At 44.0% G+C, this 21,744-nt stretch overlaps 1 protein-coding gene across 2 annotated transcripts in view; it reads left to right on the top strand.

The window, feature by feature from the left end:
* The window catches only part of TP53I11 (tumor protein p53 inducible protein 11), a 466,547-nt gene that overhangs the window by 433,334 nt on the left and 11,469 nt on the right, over nucleotides 1-21,744 (top strand). For both annotated transcript variants that reach the window (XM_078684361.1, XM_078684362.1), the window contains exons 6-7: nucleotides 4,403-4,499; nucleotides 9,167-9,268. In XM_078684361.1, the coding sequence (XP_078540487.1) occupies nucleotides 4,403-4,499; nucleotides 9,167-9,268 (199 nt within the window). The remainder of the gene's footprint in view (nucleotides 1-4,402; nucleotides 4,500-9,166; nucleotides 9,269-21,744) is intronic.

Below are 21,744 nucleotides of genomic sequence, written 5' to 3'. Positions count from 1 at the left end.
ATCACTGGGCTTACTCTTTCCCTAACTGATTCTAACTCTAAATCCTTTTCTTGCGATTTCCCCTTTTATCATGTTAATTCCTCTCTTTGTAGTCACTTCCCTTTTTTCATATATGTCTTCTTCACTGTCTTGATAATTACTCAACGTATACCATGTCCATGCCACCAGCCCTTTTCCCACCTCTATCCACTTTATGCCAGCCCAAACCTTTAGAGAAGGTATTATTTGAATGAATTTTGTGCCATGAACATTCAAAATCAAATGTTCTCTGATCATCTGGAACAAGTAAAACAAAAACATTTAAATTATACAACTTATGAAGTTAACTTATTTCCATTTACAAATACCCCACCAACGAGTATTGATGGCAATGTATACAGCGCAGCATTGCCAGTATTTTTAGATCTTTTTAATATCATGCTCTAACCTGCTGTCATTGTAGGTCAATTTAACAACAGAAGTGATATCTTTGTGACTGTGTCAATGGATACCAACACGTTTCGGTACAACAGTAGGATATCCCAATCCAGTACCAGGAGGCTGCTTCCACTCAACAGTAGGATTTCAGTATCTTCCCAAAAAAGCTGTGATTAGTTGATAGATCCATCACAACCAGTGCCCCGTTTACCTTACAGACAAGCTCACCAGAACTGGTGGTTCCCAGCACACCCGCTGCCAGGACCTCATTGGACTGTACCCTAAGAGGTGTAAAAAAGAAAAAATCAAGGCAGCATGCCTTTCCCATTTAGACACCCAGGATGTGAAACAAAATCTTCATATTTATCAGGATCGCACCAACACTGTACTAGTTTAGAAACGAGTTGAAGACTCACCTCATTAAAGAACACTACATCATGATGCAAACTGTCGACAACTCACAACTCCTATTACTTGCCGACTACATGCTTGCGTTTGACCATGTACAGCACTCCGCTGTCTTTTGGCTCAGTGTATGCAATAGAAATACTTTATATATCCATCCGTACAATAGTATGGCGACAAGATTCGACCCAAAAGCATGATTTTCATAAGTTCCAGTCCAGCAATTGGATAACATATCGTCGTCTAGTAAAATGGATAGCAACACGTTTCAATCCATCTCCGAGTTGCCTATATGTTCCTGTGAAGCTCTAGTTAAAGAACATGTTTTAATGGTAGGATATCACTGTTTCCATCAAGCAATACAAGCATCATCATCCAATGTAAAAGCAAGAATCATCATTTTCCCACCAGGGAACATCATGCTTGTATCCAGCAGTGTGGTATCAATATGTTATCGTCCAACAAAATAAGTAACCAAAGGTTTCCGATCCAGCTGTAGGACGTAAACAAGTTCCCATTCAACTCTGGGATACAGACGTGGTTGCCATCCGTCCAGTAGCAGGAAATTTGCTGGTATCAATTTTCCTGGTCCCACCCAGCAGCAGGAAGCACCATATTTCAATTCAATATTCTAATACCAAGGTCTTTCCATAAAGCAATAGCAACAATATGTTTCCATCCATTAGTCTGAAACATAATGTTACCCCATTCCCAGATGGGAAGATATTGGAATCCTACTAACAGTCAGAATGTTTTACTGTTAAGTCGTACAGGGCTGACCGGTTTTGACCGAGAACTAGGATTTTAATAATACAACAATCAGATAGCAACATGGATTTATGCAGCTGTAGGATAGAAGCACATTCCCAGCCGCCATGATGAATAATTACATGCAGGATATCCATTTATCCCCATCCAGATGTAGGATAATGACATGTTTCAAGTCAGCGGTCGGATATAAATATGTCCTGATACTCTTATAGGATTATAACCTGATTTAACCTATTGTAAAGGTATGTTCCCTTCCCATCTACTAACATAATATCAACTAGTTTGTAAGAGCTGCTCTTTCCTGAAACTATCACCTTCCTATTACTCTTTCAACCCTGATAGTGTCAGATGTTAACCTTGTGTAACGACCTATTTGCATATAATCCCCGGTGCATTTTCCTGAAGTTTAAACTGCTGACCTTCAGTTGCATCACAGAATTATATCGCTTGTGTAGTGATCTTGTAATTATGTGTTTTTTAATACCAAATATTATCCTCTTTACTCCTTTTAGCAAATGAGTAGGCTTTTAATAGGATATCAGATTTAGGGATTCAGATCATCCGTTTCTAATGCTTTGACCTCATTAAATTGATGTTCTGGATCTTTACAAAGGCTGCTGTTGCCTCTACTAATCCATGGATTATCCATGCATATCATGCTTTAGTTCATGTAGTTTTTGCTGCTTTGCTGTAGCGAGCTGGCAGATTAACATGAGCCGTGGGGATGCTGATCCGCCATGCTATCGAATGCCTCACGAGGTCACATGCCATCACCTAGTTCTTTGAGTGACAGTAAAGGCGGTTCGTGAAAATTTGTGTCTGAGAATTACTTATACGCCTATTCTTCTCCCTTCTGTCCTTAACTAGTATTTTGTAGGGTGTAAGTAACTTGTTCATGGATGGGTCTCAGCAAACATTCCAGCAGTTGGTCCTGCTCCAATAGTTGACCAATAGTTGGATCAAATAATCCACTCAAGATCTCTGATCCACTGCAGAGACACATGATCCAGCATTGAAGATGATGATTGGTGAGCCCAAGTACTACCTTCAATATAGTAATCATATGTACAAAGCAGTTGCCTATCCAACACCAGTACTAACCAAATCGAACAAATGCTGATCTAGTAGCTGAACTTTACCTGTTTGCCTCCCCCAACACTAGTGTTTTGTAGAGTGTCAGTAACTTGTTTCTCATCAATAATTCTGAAAGCCTCTCTCCAAACATTGTAGCTATTGGGCATGGTCCTGTATATAAACAATAGTTCGACTAATCTACATTATCGCTACAATCCACTGCTGTCGAGGATCTCCCAGCACCCAGGAAGAGGGTTATAGATCCATCTAAGAGCTGACTTTAACGTATCCAGCAATTCTATGACGTGGCTGTCTGTCACAAGTCAATGCTCTACAAAAACATTCAATAAATCAATAATAAATACATGCATTCTTAAACGTTGCCTGATCTTTATATTTAAAAGCTAAATTCTACTATTTGAGACCCCTCTCCACCAAAAGCCCTCGTATATAGTAGAAGTAGAGAGCTCAACCCCTTGTTGAAATTAGGGTGAGTAAAGCTACATTTTTTATTAAACAACCAAAGTTAAGAGCAAGCCACTGGAGCTTCGAGAATCTGTAATGCATCACTATAGACCCCAGATGTCCACGGCTGGTGCCTTGTTCAGTGCTAGTCCCCACTCTTCCATTTTCTCCAGATGTGCTCACAAACACTGAGGTTCGTCTAGGACCATGGGTAGTTTTGGTCACCCTGGTTTATCCATGCAACTGAACGGCAATGCGATGATTGTTGTGTGAGTGTCTACGGATGGCTACTCGAGGACTTTAAGGCTTACTATGGCCTATTTGTCAATAGAGCAGTCAAGAAGGCCATATTGGCAGATTTTGTGGCCAAGACGGACTGGTTCCTTAATATTATAGAATAATGTATGTTTGAGCTGAAGCAAAGCAGCTCGTGGTTCCACTGTGCCAGGGAAACCAGTGTTTACTCCAAAGGCTGGAGAGACACGTAATACGTATAAGAGGTAGGCAATGCCCAGGTGTAAAGAGCACCATCACACACACGCACACCCTCCTATAAAGGTGTCTGAGCATCCTGTCCAGATTTGCACAATATTACTGGCACACTTTGTTTTAATATGCACCACTTGCTACAAATTTTACCTGAATGTGCACTCATCCGGTACGACTCAGATACACGGTCCTGTTAAATTTTAGGGTCTCCTGACACAGTAAGACAGGGGGCTGCCAACTGGAGTTTATGATTTGGCCAATACTTTATAATGGAATTTGGATAAGCTTGGGTAAGGTAAGTGATTCTCTAGAGAACACAAAAAGAATTGAAGCTAGAGATTGTGTGGGGACTGAAGTCATGAGGATGGGTCTTGCAGCATTGACCCATCTTCACTTTTTAGGGCATGCTGTCTGCATCCTTCCTAGTTACTATACCTACCTACGTGTTGTAGTTTGCCAATTCTGTGTTGAGCTCTACTAGGGGAATGGGATTGTCCAGCGACACCGCATCTGTCAGTGTGTGCTGCTTTTGCATCCCTGTTTGGGATGTGATCATAAGCTCCCCAGGCTTCCAGATGCCATGCTGTTTGGCTGTTTCAGGGAAGACATCTAATTTAACTTTGCAAGTGCTACACAAACACGGTTGATGACAATAATGCCAGGGTGAGGTAAATTCCTCGTTGAAGTTGAGAGGTCAAGAAACGCTTCAGAGAGCACAAAGGTCTAGAGTGAACTAGGATCTAGAGTATTAACACCTGTCCTCTTGTTTTATTACCTACAGGCCCTCACCTTCCCAGATCAGCTGTACGATGCTGTCTTTGATGAGGGTTCAGTGAGCAACAAGACTTCCATTCGGCTCTACGGAGGCGCTCTTCTCAGTGAGTATTGGATCTGTAGGCCAACAGCCTCAAGGAGCTTGGCTTGTGTGACCGATTGCCAATGTCACATTGAATTCTGTAGAAGGATAGTCAATATTGCACTGATCTCATGTCATTTTGTAGCTGTTGGCTGGTGGTGTTTATGCACAGGTTGTGACTGATAACAGAAGAAGGTGCAGGTGTGGAGATAAAATACAGCCCTTGAAATACCAAGAATGAAAATCTGGCTCTGGGCAAACTAGGCAAACCTGAGGAGAGCACTGATGCACCATTTTAAGTGTGTGGTTATCTTCGTTTAAGTCTATCTTGGACATGTTGTTCGATGCCGCACATGGCGTGCAGGACACTTTCTGGACCAACTTGCTCGCACTTGTTTCACCACTCCAGTTGTGAACCCCCCTGCGAGTGAACCCTTATCGAACACCTGTTATTGCTAAAATTGACAAAAGTAAATACAGAGGTCATCAATTACAACTTCTTTCTAAGTGATAGAGGATCCTGTCTTGTGTAGTGAGGGGAATCATCAGAGGGCAACACATTTTCATCACAACCTTTGCTACACTGGTCCTAAAGAAGGAAAAGAAACCAATCCTTAAGAAACTAGAAAATGAAGGCTCCAGTATCAGCTCTAAGCAAAATTATTTACAAAGACAACTGACCACACCTCCCTACAGTGTCCCTGTTAGCGCTGTAAACTACCTGCTCCAATAACAGTGATCGAACCGCTTCCATCCAGGTTATGGTGAATGTCAACATAGTCCTCATCATTGATTTGGGTCTTGATAGGGTCAACGACAACTCTTAATAGGGCCACATTTCGACCCTAAAATAATAATCAATTCTCTTAGCTTCTTCTGTAAATGAAAAATCCACAACAGGTCCAACTTTTAATCCTAAATCAATCCTTCCGTCCCATTGCTTGAGCGGGTGGTCCATCATTACAATTGGTATTATCTAGTTGACTTCATTTAGAGCTGGTGCAGAAAGTTGAAGCTAACACTATACGTCTTTATGGAATGGGCCTTGCGCCACGTTGAGAGTACTTTGGAAGCTAAATATTCCATCGCCCATAACTGCCGGTTAAGACACACGCCAAGAAAAAAGCAGGAGCTTAACGTGGTTTTTCTATTGGCACTTTGGCACTCTGGCACTTTTTTTGACAGATAGCAGTTTTACTGAAAAGAACACTTTATCTATTTTATATTGTTGATATCTTTTAAAATTTGTATTTGAAATTGGTGCAAATTGTATTACAAAGGATATAATTGATTATGCAATAAAAATATATTTGGCATTTTTTGCTTGGTGTCTATGGAAATTGGTGGATTCTTTTCTGAACTCCTGTCCCATAAGCCCAGAGCTACCAGACATAGGATAATGTGGGATGCAGGAGATTATCATTTTTATCCTAGTACTATGTACCTTCTCACTCTGGCATCCTACGTGCTTGGTCCGAAGCCTAGTTCACCTGCTAGAGCTAGCGGCTCTAAGTCTTATGCCAGAGCATGGTTCTGACCTCAGGAGGGCTGCATTTCTACCAAGACATGCTCATGTGTTCCTCACACAGATGTTTTAGATCAGTTTAAAATCCACGAATTGAGTGTTAATCCCTAAGGTGTGTTCTCCTGGTACCTTCACGGATTGCACTCCGTTAGGAAGTCATTTTGCTGCAAAAGTTGTGATATGGTCCCCTGCTGTCTCTGCAAGCAGTGAGGTCAGAGCCTCTGTTACCTGCCTGCACCGCACAGCGTGATCACGCGCTGTGTGAATTTTCATCACTTTATCCCATGCATAGTTTCGAGTGAAACATGATTTTTAAATTGATTTCCCAAAAATTATTTAAAGAAAAAGTTAAACTTCAAAAAATTCTAGCATGTCACTTGCATGTATTCTTCATTCACGTCAATTAATTCTCAATCGAAGATTCTATTTCTTGTATATTTCTCCATACATTTCAAACACATTGAATGATCCTTGAAACAACTCACAATCCAGTTACCTGTGGATGTTTCACCAACCACTGAAATGCCAATGTTTTTTTGGACATAGTGAGCTAAGGCTCTGTAATATAATATCTGCGCAAAGAAATTGAAACGAAATATACCCATTGTGAAAATGCTCTAGCTACATTCTACAGTAAATGAAAAATAAATATTTTAATTCAATTTTAGCAGATATAAAAAGCTATGATGCTGTCCCACCATTACCTATCTGCTCTATCCCCAGTCCTTATTTGGTTATAATGCCACTACAGTAAGTCTTTCTTTTAGTTCCACTGAAGTTTGTATACAGGATTCAAGTTAATTTAGAGCAACATAAGAGTAATGTTAGAAATTAAAAATGCTAGTGTACTGTCACGGAACCATTTGTGTGGACATGCATGTGTGTGTGTGTGTGTGTGTGTGTGTGTGATTTGTGTGTGTGTGTGTGTGTGTGTGTGTGTGTGTGTGTGTGTGTGTGGCTGTGTGTGTGTGTGTGTGATTGGTGTGTGGTGTGTGGTGTGTGTGTGTGTGTGTGTGCGCGTGTGGTGTGTGCGCGTGTGGTGTGTGCGCATGTGGTGTGTGTGTGTGTGTGGTGTGTGGTGTGTGGTTTGTGTGTGTGGTGTGTGTGTGTGTGTGTGTGCCTCACCTGCTACGGGGACTGGGATATAATAGAGGAGAGACATTTAGAGTGTGCATCACACACACCACCATCACTGCTGTGATACCTACCACCACCACGACAACATTTGGAAGGATTGTTGTGCCTTTGTGTAACTGCTGATGGACTACCCTTACTGTGGTGTGAGTCTTGGGATTACATTGAGCCAAAAACTGTTTGTGATAAATGTGTATCAACCTTTCTTGTGACCATCAACCTCACCGCACAGCAGGATGTCCTAATTTATAACAATGATGTTTGTATGTCGGTACCACAAAGGCATTTACCACGCCTGCTTTCACAACACGGTCCCAAACATGAATGCGTCTTTACAACATATTCCTTTACCACGCAAGTTCTAGCAACGACTGACTTGCCTTAGGGGAAAGCGCTGGACTTTGGAATAGTATAAACTACTATTCGTACTCAAGTCTGCGCAACAGTAGGGAAAGTGTTGAACTTAAAGTACAACATCAGTCCGTTGCTGCTTTCCTTAAGGCAAGACCTTGTAGCGGCTTGTGTGATAAAGAAATGTGTTGTAAAGACGTATTTGTGTTTCGGACCGCATTGTTAAGGCACAGCGTGATTCAAGCAATGATGTAAAGGCTTTTTCCCCACATAGATTGATGTAATATTCTATACAAAACGTTCAGCCGTGCTTTGAGAGCGCTGGTCATAGGGGACTTGCCTATGGGCTATGGTTAGCGAGCGCTGGGCATAGTGGTCTCGCCTATGGGCTATGGTTAGCGAGCACTGGGCATAGGAGCTCGCCTATGGGCCATGGTTAGCGAGTGCTAGGCATAGGAGCTCGCCTATGGGCAAAGGGTTAGCCAGCACTGGGTATACGGACTCACCTATGGGCCATGCTTAGTGAGCGTTGGGCACAGGGGCTCGCCTATGGGCTATGGTTAGTGAGCATTAGGCATAGGAGCTCACCTATGGGCAAAGGGTTAGTGAGCACTGGGCATAGAGACTCTCATACGGGCCATGCTTAGCAAGCAATGGGCACATGGGCTCACCTATGGGGCATGCTTAGCGAGCAATGGGCACATGGGCTCATGCTCATGGGGCATGCTTAATGGGCCCCCCTATGGGGCATGCTTAGCAAGCAATGGGCACATGGGTTCCCCTATGTGGCATGCTTAGCGAGCAATGGGCACATGGGCTCCCATATGGGGCATGCTTAATGGGCCCCCTATGGGGCATGCTTAGCAAGCAATGGGCACATGGGTTCCCCTATGTGGCATGCTTAGCGAGCAATGGGCACATGGGCTCCCCTATGGGGCATGCTTCACGAGCAATGGGCACAGGGGTTCGCGTATGGGCCATGCCTAGCTAGCAATGGTCACAGGGGCTCACCTATGGGCCATGCCTAGCTAGCAATGGTCACAGGGGCTCGCCTATGGAGCATGCTTACCGAGCAATGGGCACATGGGCTCGCCTATGGGGCATGCTTTGCGAGCAATGGTCACAGGGGCTCGCCTATGGAGCATGCTTACCGAGCAATGAGCACATGGGCTCGCCTATGGGGCATGCTTTGCGAGCAATGGGCACAGGGGTTCGCCTTTGGGGCATGCTTCGCGAGCAATGGGCACAGGGGCTCGCCTATGGGGCATGTTTTGCGAGCAATGGGCACATGGGTTCGCCTATGGCCATGCCTAGCCAGCAATGGTCACAGGGGCTCGCCTATGGGGCATGCTTACCGAGCAATGGGCACATGGGCTCCCCTACGGAGCACACTTAGTGAGCGTTGGGCTAGGCTATGGGGCATGCTTAGCGAGTGATGGGCAGAGGGGGTCGCCTATGGGGCTGCTTAGCGGGCGCTGGGCACAGGTCCTCGTTAATGGGCCACACTTAACCAGTGGCTAGGCACTGGTATTTACCACACCATTGTGCCCACTGATCATGACCTCTGGCCGTGCACAGCAGGTTGTTCTATTTTATAACACTGATGACCGAAACACCAATATTGCCTTCATTGTGATGGGCGGTGCAGTGACATGTGGCTTCGTCTCTCCATTGGGCAGGTATCTCCCTCATCATGTGGAACTCAATGTACACATCGGAGAAGGTGATCATCCGCTGGTCCTTGCTGACGGAAGCGTGCTACTTCGGGGTGCAGTTTGTAGGTGAGTGACTCCTCCCACTTATGCATCTTCCTTCTGGGCCATTTCAGTCACAACATCAAGAAAACTCAGAAACCCAACACTGTGTTGGTTCAAAAACAAGTTGAGTTGAGGCTAAGCTTGTATGTGTGGAGAGCGGGGAGTTCCAATGATCTTTTCCCTTAACTTTTCCCATAAACACTACTTGTTGAAAGCATCAGTGGTCTTGTCACCCTCCTCTCTATAGCATGTTCAGCAAAAAAGAGACTTGAGATAGTGCTAACTGATGAATGAATACCACATTCAGATGCAGCGTTCGCGTTGAATGATTTACAAAAAGGGTCCAGGATATAGAACCGCACTTATTTATATTGTGAACATTTTTATAACCATGTGGTGTGTTGACCAAAGGAAATAGGACTCTTTTAGTTTCCTATGTTGTGAAAAACTTTCACAACAGACAATTGCAAAAAAAGATTTGATCCGCACACACAACACACAAGAAATCAGTTCCACCAGGTGAAAAAGTACACACAATTCTTTATTCTTTGTGTCTTTTTTTCTTCTTCACCGTAGCCAATGCGTTTACTTATTTACATTTTTGTTCTATGAGCAAAACAGATCATGGCCTCACAATTAATTTAATGTTTTGCTCATAGAACAAAAGTGTAAACATGTAAATAGAGAAGCTATGCATATGTATATGTATTTTATAAATATGTTTTTACATTTTTGTATATTGTCTAAGTCTTGTAGCCCTGAAGAAGTCCTTTAATCGGACAAAACGTGTTGGCTACTGTGAAGAAGAAAAAAAAGACTCAAAGAATAAAGAATTGTGTGAACTATTTCACCTGGTGGAGCTGATTTCTAGTGTGTAGTGTGTGCGGATCAAATCATTTTTTGCAGCGTTCATGTTGGTTCCACACTTCCAGAAGACCAGCAGTGAACACTGGAGGATCTGCATGTTGGGGCATTTTTAGGAACCTTACTCACCTAACCCTTCTCCTGGGTCAGGCCAAGTTTCTCCACCATTTCAGGTAGAGCACCTCTGGGAACACTCACTAGCCACCCAGTCAGCCCTGGTCTCTGCTGGTCATTGGAACACCAGCTCCCCAGTGCCCTTGGGCCTCCACACTGGTGACATAGGAATGAGTGTTTTTGGAAATTCCACAGCAAAGTGTATCTGCACTACTGAGCAAACCTGCTTAACTTTTAATAGGCAGTAGGACTTTTGGACATGGATACTGTCCTTTGAGTGCAAGTGTGAAGTGCTGCTGCTTTTGAAACTGGGTGCCGAGATTTCAACACCACTGATTATCCGGACTCTAGTAACAAAACTGGTCCCCCACCACTGCAAAACCAGCCACAACCCTTCCACCCTCCAGGGAAAAATGCCCGTTGTCCGCTACGGCCAGTCCGGCCCGGGGTGTAGAGTGGAGTGGAAGTGTGTTCTGCTGCAGTCAACCCATGAATGATTCCTCAATGCATGTCTGCTTGTAGGCCTGGCCCTGTGTACAGATGTGTATGATTTTTTCCAGCTCAAGAAGTGCATGTATTGAGTTTTTGTGAAATGTTGTGCTATTTTTAGTTGAGCTTTGGTGTTGTTTTCTGTCTGTTCCTCTATTGCCGACTCTTTCTGGAACTGTTACTAGCTGCTTTGGGCTGGGGGTATTTTGGGGGATAATTTACTACTAGTTTTCAATGACCCCTCAAACTTGCACTTGGGTTTTATTTACAGAATACAGTAAATATTGCATGTGACAAATAACGGATGCCTTAAGTAACTCACACAACCATGGACATACATTAAATATCGCATTCATTAAATGCATGTTGTGAGCACGTAATCTGGTGAGCCAGTAAATTCATGCACTATTTACCTGCCCACGCTATAATTACCGCCACGCGTTCCGAAGTAGTGTTATTTGACTAGAAGGAGCACAGAATAAGTAGTAGTTTTTCTATCTAAATTACAAACAATAAATTAATGAATGCTTTGTTGTTTTTGCTGTAATCACAGCTAAAAACAAGAAGTGACAGATTCTTTGCACAGCCTGTCTCTTTCAGAGATATTTACAGCATAAAATTGTATCAAAATGCTCAGTACTAGGATGGTTATCACTTGTAGTGGTGGTTATCTCTAAATTAGCCAGACAGCGACACCTCGTGGCAGACTATCACAAGCGCCGGTGTTGACAATTAAGAGCCCCAGAACCCACCTGCTCAAATTAAGCACGGGAACTAGGCCGGTTATCACCCATACCCTTGTGTTATTTTATCATTAGAAACTTACACCTGTGCCAGGTTTCTTTTTTAATGAATCGATGAATGGTGTGAAAAAGTGACTTCACACTCGCTGACCTTTCTTGGTTTGTTGTTACATAGTAGATAAACCACATAGCCACTTCTGGCTTTTATTTATTTTAATTTATTTATAAAGTTTTCTATAGTGCGAACATGAACCTTGCGGGTATCAGAGCGCTTCACAATTTTGGGTGAGAGGGATACAGTATTGGGAAGCAAAAACATTTGTTCGTTACATAATTATACAAGACGCGTGCAAGACTCCTGTAAGTGTCGGAACTCTTCACATAAGGTTAGGGCTGATACAGCAATGGGTGAGGAACATTCAAACATATGTATGTACCATGCATGCTAAAGAATGGTTTTCCTGAGTGTATAATCATGTCCAAAGTCAATCAAGACGAGCGAATACAGGGCAGTCGTGTAGTCTAATAGCCAAGCCCATTCAAGCAGGAACTTGAGCATTAGGATTTTTTTCACTTCTGTTTTGAAGGAAGCGGTCGAGGAGATTGTACGGATTTCTGGAGGAAGAGAGTTCCAAATCTTTGGGGCCATGCCAGAGAAGGCTCTGTTACTCAATCTCTTTTTGTGGAAAAGCTGGGGTTTCAGGAGTATTGCACTTGCACTTTGTGACGCTCTGCAGCCCCCTGATAGTTCTAGTCTTTGAGCCAGATAGATGGGGGTCTTGAAGTGGAGGGTTTTGTATATCATGCAGGCAATTTTAGGTGAGTTCTGGCCTGGGTTTCTCTTATTCTTTCGAGGAACAACTACTATAATGCCCTTTATATCGTGATAAATAAACGTTCTCAATCCAAGCTGCAATCTTTGCAAAATGCAGTTGCTTGTCTTCTTCTAAAGTTTCCAAAATGCTGCCCTGTTTCTAAGGAATTTCATGAAGTGCATTGGCTGCCAGTGACCAAAAAGATCAAGTTCAAGGTGCTTTGCATCATACACAAAGCCTTGCATGGCGCTGGCCACCTTTATCTTCAGAAAATGTGTAAATGGTACTCTCCACGGTGAGTATTAAGATCCTTTCTTTCTTATTAGGTGACGCCTCCCAAGATAAAAAAAAGTCTAGTTTGGGGTAGGGGATAGGAGTTTCTATCTCTGCAGCAAATTGTGGAAAGCACTGCATTTTCTATTTAAGATCCCAACAGAGCCGCAACATTTTTAGGAAATCTTTAAAAACTTGGGGCCATATTATCAAGAAAGGGCAATACATTATCGCCGCTTTTATAGGCAGGAAACTTCCGATAAAGCGATGATAATGTGCTTGATAATATGCCCTTGTGAATGCCCATAGAAGCCCATGTTCACACCAGAACCTGGGCTTCTATGGGAATTCACAAGGGCATATTATCAAGCCCATTATCGCTGCTTTAAAAGGCAGTTTCCTGCTGATAAAAGCGGCGATAATGTATCGCCCTTTCTTGATAAAATGGCTCTTGGCCCTTCCCTCTCACTGTCAAGTTAGTTAGTTCATTTCTCAAGCCATTTCAGAGGTTAGTTAGCGCTAGGACACTGCCGTATTCGCACCCTCTAGAAATTTCTTACTTACAAGGTAATTCGTTGGATTGTCAGTTCCCACAAAAACAACACAACAAACAAAGAAAAATATGATAAAAAATATAAATTTACTTTATGGCAGTAGCACAAAGAGTTTGTGGCCACGACAATAAAACAATGAAAGAAACGCATCTTCGCCTGTAACCACTACTACATAAAAACGTATTTTTGTGCAGCATGAATGAGCTCCTGGAAGCCCTCTGCTCTCCCAAATCACAGTAGGTGTTTAAGCTAGTGCTGGCAGCTGTGTTTTGTTATGTTGCGACGATAAATGGCCACAAGAGGTCACCAGATTGCAAAAAAGAAATCCAAAAGTCTTTGTTGTTGGGAAAAATTAACCCTCCAATGGGACGCTTCTGTTATGCCTAGGGCTCACACTCCTTCTACCAGGGCTGCCATTCGACCAAGGAAATGCATTCTGTTCTGTTTTGCTGCATGCGTCATTTGGAGTGGAGCAAAGTTTGCTTTAGTCGGTTTTAACAAGGGTGTTTGCACTAGGGCAAAATGGTGTAAATGGATTATGTAACCACTGTTAAACATGTGAAACATATTTCTTTGGTTTTAAATACTTTTGCACGAGTAATACAGATTGTTAACTAGCAAAAATCCTTTCAAAGATATAAAGTTAAGTGAGTACACTTTATTTGAGCTACTTATCACTGAAACTGAAAAAAACAAATTTTTATGAAACCTAATCTCATTTTAATAAATTAAAAATGGAAAATAGTTTCCTACCATTTCTTTTAGAAACCGAGCAACTAGTGTGAAACCTGTTTCACCTGTTATATACACTCTTATTTTACCTAGACTGGTGCAAAGTTTCTGTCATATGGCCTCTGCTGTATGGGGTCTCACAGCCACATATCCTCAGGGTCAGCACTGATATCCGGGCATCAGATGAGGCCTCAGATTGGACACTTTGGCTCTGTAAAGAGGTGAAACTTTTCTGGTGCCTCCATTTGCAGGAGCTGGGCACTGTATGAGGTGGCACTGCTGTCTGCTGCCTCCTCTTCCAAAGCTGGCACCTGTAAAGGGTAAATTAAAAAGAGAAAGATCGATGGCACAACCCTTCTCATGCAATGCGGTGAGAATCTGGAAGTCACTTCCCCCATCGCGCCGTGCCACCTCCTCAACCCAGATCTTCATAGCTGATCTCAAATCTCTCCTTTTTTAAAGACAATTTAAGAACTAATACTTTCATGCTCAGGCCATTCTTGGAAGTTCGATCCTCATTGTAAATTTGTATTTTTTTTCTTGTACATTCCTCACTCCTGCGAGCCTTGTTGGATTTTGTGTCTATTTAACCTTCATTTTTAGTCTCCTGTTTTTCTCTGTAATGTTTTATTGTATTCCACTGTTCTCTTGTAACGTAACTGGCTCTATTGTACAGCGCTCTGACACCTTTGGGTAATGTTCGTGCTTTATAAAAAATGCACAAAATTAAATAAATAAAAACCTTTGCCTGGGAACTCTTCTGGCAGCAGCCGGGTACTCGTGGGTGGCACTAGAGAAGTATCCCTCCGCCGTCAACAGCTGTGACCTGAAAATCATGCTACTATATTGTACCCAATAGTGTTTTAATCACTCTCCTGTTGCCCCTACCCCGGTCTCTGTAAAGCGCTCTGATATCTGCAAAGATCTTGTTCGCGCTATATAAAACTTTGAATAAATAAATAAATAAATAAGGGTGCAAAATGTCCATGGTGTCTCCGCTGCCAACATCTGTATAATGCCAATGATGGTACTTCTGTCTGAGGCCTCTTCCACTGGCATCTAGGCGCTGCAAGTGGTGACACGGGTGCGTGATGCCTCGCAGCCAAATGCCGGGTACTGTAAATGACAGCAATGCTGTCCGAGGACTCTGCCTCAGACATCTAGGCGCTGTAAAGCGTGGAGCTAGTTAGAAGCCGACAGGGCGACGGGCAATGACTGTGGCGTGGCCGATAGAAGTTGCATTTTGGAAACTGAAATCCAGTCCACCCAAAATCCACCCACTCCCTATCATTCATCGTTCGTTATCTGAGCGTCAATTCAACCACAATCAATTATCGATAGAGCCACCGTCCATCCATGTTCTACCTCAGGCCTGGCTCGTGTCTCTTGAATCGGGACTCTGCATGAACCTTTTGTCCCCTCTGTTACTTGACCAGTGCGGCTGTGGTGACCCCCAACAGAGGACAGAGTACAACCGAGGCAGCAGCAGGAAGTCAGAGGTACTCAAATCCAGATATACATTTTTATTTACTCGGCACTACTCAAGAATGCCCACAAGGTGGCGCCCATGGACCATGTTATATGCTCTTTTAACGGCTTTGTGTATTAAAGACGTTTTAGCACGGTGTCTTTTTATTTGGCTTTATTATATGAATGAATGAAAATGTAGACCGCACTGCTACCCCAGGGACCATCCTTCAGCAAGGTTCAAATGAAAAGCCGAAGGAAAGGCACTAGAACATAGGTGGCCGTGTCATGAATGATGTAATATGTGACGTCATCAGCAGTGCATTGCGGGGGCAAGAGTTATAGTTAGCTCAACTAACTATAACAGTGAAATTTCACGGGTTTTGTACGAGGGCAATGTCCAACTAACAATAACTTTACCTAAAACCTGTGTTTTTTTTCAGTGAATTTCTAATGTTTTTTAAATGCTAATTTCTAACTATAACGTGCCGGAAACCTGTTTTTTTTTTCAGTGAATATATATATATATATATATATATATATATATATAGATATATATATATATAGATATATATATATAGATATATATATATATATATATATATATATATATCTATATATATATATATATATATATATATATGAGAGGGGTTGGCCTAACGGCTAGGGTGCTCGACCTCGGAATCTGGGTTTGAGTCTCGGTAACGACGCCAAAACCTCCTGTGATTCTGGGCAAATCACTTAATCTCCCCGTGCCTAAAATGAATGCGTGTCCTCATGTAACGTAACTGGTGATATGTAAAGCGCTCTGATACCTGATTCGGTTTGGGTCTAGTTCGCGCTATATAAAACTCTGCAAAAAAAAACAAATATATATATTTATATTTATGCAATAAGCTGCTACTGATTTCCCCCTCTCGCAGCTCTGCTCTGCTCTACTTGATTTCTACTGCCAACCACAACACACCCCTACCTGTGGATTCCCAGAGTATTTGTATTTATTTGCCCCATAATATTTTAAAGCAAATGCACACCTAGCTTTAGGGAGAAATAATGACTTGTGCTTCCGTCATCTGGGGATCTGGCACAGATCTACAAGCTACTTCAAAATATCCGCCAATTAATCGGCAAATGGCGGTTGTCTGATTGCGGCCGCTAGGAGCCCTCCGGTCCAGCCAGCCACGTAACCGTGTTTTTCATTTCTTCGTCTGTGCTGTATGCTGTGAAAGAAAGCAAACGTAACCACCGGACTGGCAGAAGGTTGCGTGAGGATTTTACGCCCATTTTCACTCTGGGTGGTGCAGGTTTGCCACGATTGGAGCTTCCTTGCCTGACGGTTGGTCTCCTTTGTGAGCGGTGTTGCTGTTGTCAGAGCTCTCCCGGCTTACATCTTGGCAATGCCTGTAGCTAAGTTTGTGAAGAGCCGCTCGGAGTCTGGCTCAGCTGTTAACCCCTTCGCCTCGGTGCGAGGGGGGGGTTTGCGTGGTGCCGCGGTGCTCATGACAGCTCCCGGCCGTCATAAATCACGGTGGGTGTGTGATCAGAACTCCGCCCACTGATTAATTTGCCTACACAGGCGGGGTATTAATCGCGTGTTGGCGGAGTGGCAACGTTCTGATGACCCCCGGCCATCAAGGGCACACACCTACCATGACTCATGACGGCCGGGAGCCGTCATGAGCACGGAAGGAGTTAAGAAGCCCTCATGCCTGGGCTCTTCAAAAGGAGCTGCTGCACCAGAATTGGAAGGTACCTGGTCTCATCTTTTTAAGACGCCCCGCACCACTATGAGGGAGTCAGAGAAGATCTCTGATAGGAAAGTATCTTTGGTGCCAAATGAGCCCTCCCCACGACCCTTTGCCCCACCAGAGTACTAGCTCCAGCAATCCACACCAGTCAGAAGGTTTGCTCTCTAGGACACACCCCCAGCTGACTTCCAAGGACTCTAAGGTGATCCAGAGTTTTCATTTTGAAAATACAGAAGGGCAAGAGGCAGCACAGGCTCCAGTAGGATCTGGTGCTAAGGGGGGGGCTATGTCTCCAACCGAATGAAGATGAGCTACCCACAGCAAGGGGTTACAAGATATGCCAGATGGTTGTATGTCTAAACAACTACTGCCTAAACCATGACTTCCTTAACCACGAAAGCCTAACCACGAGTCATTCTTAACCACTACCTTTTTGAGCAGGTCTTCCTAAACCACGAAATGAAACATCTCGTGTTTGGCCAATAGATGGCACTATTGTAATTACAATACTTCTTGCATGAAGCACTCGTAAAAAAAAAACGAATCTAAATGTACTATGTTAGTATGCTTTGACAACGCATACCATTAGCTCTTTTTTTATTTGATATTCTTTTTTGTGGGGGGAGACCCCCCTTATTTTCCCTTAATTCTGAGGAGTGACGTTATACAGGAGCGGAGGGTAGTGGAGATACTCGTGGTTTAGAGAAGTCATGCTTAAGGAAATTCGTATTTTTTTAAAGTCGTGGTTCCGGCTTCGTTGTTCAGGTAAGTCGTTATAAAATCTTCGTTGTTAAGGATGTTTCCCATGCCAGATGCCCGAACTTACTGCTTAGGTGGATAATCTAAGTGGGGAACCTGCTGTCAACCAGGAGCCTGAAACAGATATTTCAGACTGGTCTGACTCAGACAATCAGGGCCATGCATCCGACTCTAGCAATTCGAATGGAGGGCAAGATGAAACTCCGGTCGATGCTGCCACAGTGAAGAAGGGGAGGAACACTTGTGATAGAGGTAGTAAAAAGGAAGAAAAAAAACTGAGGTCTTCTCTGGGACTACTCCATCTCTCCGGTATTAGGAGGAAACATTGCTGCAGCTGGTAACACTGCAGGAGCAGCTGAGCCCGTCTCTTTAGAGTCTATATACCAAAGTATCATGGCCCACAGGGTAGAAACACACATGGAAAGTCAGATAGTCCAGACAGCTTGTAGGAAGATGCAGGGAGACATTCATAAGATCTCTAAGACTTGCTCTGAGTTTGTGGGAAGAATGGATGAGGTGGGGAACAGAGTAAACACACTTGAAAATCAAGCCTCAACCCAGAGAGAACTGACAGTGACACCGGAAATCAAATGTCAGACACCCAATGAAAGCTGAAGGACTTTGAAAATAGAATGAGGCACAATAACCTGAGGGTCTTGGGAATTCCAGAGGGATCTCAGGGGGCGATGCCTTAAAATTCACGGTTGATCTTCTCAAAGGGGCTCTACCTGTGTTGGGAAATTGGAACTTGGCTCAAGAAATACAGCGTGCACATAGTGTCCCATTTAAGCAGAAGAAACCTTCACAGTCAGCAGGGAATAAAGCTTGTGTTATTTTGATTTACATAGGGAACTTTCTACTTCATCAGGCAATTTATGATCTAGCCCGGCCAGACCGGCAGCGTTCTTTTAATGGGCATACCTTTTTTTGTTAGGCCTGATTACTGCCATTCCACAGTAGAACACTGCTGGTGACTTCGCCAGCTGATTCTACCTTTTCAAAATAAGGGAGCTCAGATCTTTTTATTGAATCCTGCCAAACTTAAAGTAAGCTGTAGGGAAGTCCCTCATTTTTTTCTCATCAGAGATTCAAGCTAAAGAGTTTTTGTTTCAAAATTCTTTTTATTGAGCATCGAGAAAAAGTTACAGTGACCGCATGAGTACAGTAGGGCCAGCATGCCCCGGGGTTGCAAAAACATTAAGATATTTTAGATCTCAGTTTCATACAGCCTACGGTCATACCAGTACCCCTAGTCAAAGTAAAGGATGCCAAGTTTGAAACAACAAACCCCTGCGGAAGGTCTTCAGGCAAGAACCTAACCTCCAATCAACTCCCCCCCCCCCTCCCTGTCACCGTGGTGATGGTGATGTGTAGTGAAATAATGGTAAGCAGAAGCGCTGCCATAGGGCAGAGTAAGTGAAGTGGTGCTCCCTCTAATCAAGTATCAGGGGTTCACCCTACTACAGGCTGGTCTTAGGTAGTTTAGACTTAAAAGAGGTGCATAGCCCTTACGTAAGGCGGACAGACTGCGGTGGGTAAACCTCGGGATAAGTAACTAGTGGACCCCACTTGTGTTTGAAATCCTTGTAATTATCCCTAAAGATGTCTGCCAGACGCTCCATGGAGAGGATCCTCCACAAGCTGGCATTCCACATCCATGTTGCTGGTGTATATATTTTTTTCCATGCAGCTGCTATGGTGAGTTTCGCCGCCCCAAGCACGTCCACATGATCGCCTTGTTGGCTTTCGTTTGGTGCTCTAATGCTGGGTCCCTTATACCCAGAAGGGTACTCACTGTGGTAGTTGGAATGGGATAACCTAGCATGTCTTTGAGGTGGGAGAGGATTTCTTCCCAAAAAGGGCGAATTCCCGGGCAATCCCACCAAATGTCGCGAAAATCGCCCTGAAGGCCACATCCCCTCTAGCAGAGATCAGAGGTGTCAGGGAAGATTCGACGGAGTTTAGTAGGATATAGATAAATCAGATCGGGAAAAGAGATTAATAATGGTCAAGGGGAGGCTGAAAGGCACACTCTGCACATTCATTTCCCTCTATGCTACCAACTCGGGCCAGTACGCATTCCTTACTAATGCTCTCGATTTGTTGGTCGGATTTGCGGGGGGCCCCGTGATACTGCTGGGTGATTTTAATTTGACTAGGCACGAGACGTTGGATAGCTCACACTCGAATCGGGCATCTGCCACCACCTTCTCCAAAAGGGTTAAACAGAAAATGCTTACACTTGGCTTATGCGACGCCTGGCGATCACTCCACACTACCACCAAAGACTACACATACTATTCTCACGTCCATCAGACGTACTCCAGGATTGACTATATATTCATCAGCCAGTCCTTGATAGGGCCGCTTCAGGTGGCACAGATATTGCCGAACTCAGTCTCCGGTCACAGCCTGGCCTGGAGCGGACCTAAATCTGGAACACCCAAGTGGTACTTTCCGTCTGCGCTCATACGGGACATGGTACTGCGGGAGGCACTAAGGGCTTCCATCACTGAATTCTTTACACTAAATAATCCACAAGACACCTCCCGCAGAATAATTGGGACGCCTTCAAGGTGGTGCTGCGGTGTAAATGCATCTAACTCAACGCAACGCTAAACAAACAAAGGGCGAAAGAATGCGCTGCTCTTGAACAGGAGCTAGAGGTAGTAGAACAGGCACACAAAGCCACACCCACGTGTGCGCTGCAGTGACCACTCTCCGCTCTCCGGGGCAAACTATGCTCCATCTACACTAACTGAGCGTAGTACACTCTTCTAAAACTGCGCCAAACATCTTTTGCCCGGGGCGATAAAGTGGGTCCACATTTGGCGCGGAAGCTCAGGGTAAAAAGGGAACGTGAATTCATTGGGGGCATCCTGGACCAACTGGGCCAACTCACCCACACCGACAGCAATAAAGTCAACATTTTTGGTGACTTTTATGGGCAGCTTTACCAAGGCACCACCCCAATACGATCCTACAGCAACAATACCTTGATTCTGTGATGCTCCCTCATGTTTCCCCTACGACAGCCGAATTCCTGGACACCCTGTCACTTCGGAGGAGTTGAGAAAAGCTATCTCAAGACCTAAGTTGCACAAAGCCCCTGGGTCTGACCGCCTCACGGCACAGTTTTTGAAATGCTATGCCTCTAAGCTCGTCCCTCAGCTCACCGCACTATTCCAGGCAATAGCGAAAGATGCCCGGGTATCTGTTTCTATGGCTGAGGTAATAATATTGGGAATTCCCAAACCCGGAAAGGACCCCCAACTTTGTGGCTCGTATAGAACTATAGCCCTTCTCAATCTTGATTCGAAGCTTTACTCCGGAATCTTAGCAGCTAGATTGGAAAATCTGATGCCCGATTTGGTCCACCCTGACCAATCAGGTTTTATAAACGGAAGACAAACACATGACAATATCAGACGCACCATTGATTTGGTTGAGAAGGTGTCCAAATTTAAGATTAGACGCGGAAAATGCCTTTGACAGGGTAGACTGGTAATTTCTCTTAATAGCCATGCGGAAATTCAGTTTTGGAGACGTATTCCTTAATATGATCAAGGCCAACTACCACCTACCACCAACTACCACCTCCCAAACTCACGAGTTACAGTCAACGGCTGTCCTTCACTCCCCCTTCCTCGAAGCAGGGGCACCCGGCAGGGGTGTCCGCTTTCCCCCCCTTTTATTTGCCCTCAGTATCGAACCAATGGCTGCAAAATTCCAGTCAAACGATGAGGTTCATGGCATCCGCTTCAGAGGCATAGAACATAAAGCATCACTCTTTGCCAATTACATCTTGCTCAGACTTACGGATCCTGCCTCCTCACTCCAGGCAATTCAAGGAGAATTGAAACAATTCGAACAAGTGCCGGGCTGTAGGGTAAATTTCTCTAAATCATCTATACTTCATCTAACCCTCTCTGCTGCCGAGGC

Source organism: Lissotriton helveticus, chromosome 3_2 (genome assembly GCF_964261635.1).
Source record: "Lissotriton helveticus chromosome 3_2, aLisHel1.1, whole genome shotgun sequence".
Classification (NCBI taxonomy): domain Eukaryota; kingdom Metazoa; phylum Chordata; class Amphibia; order Caudata; family Salamandridae; genus Lissotriton; species Lissotriton helveticus.
The sequence above is the reverse complement of the archived record's forward strand: the minus strand, read 5'-3'. Positions and strand labels throughout refer to the sequence as shown.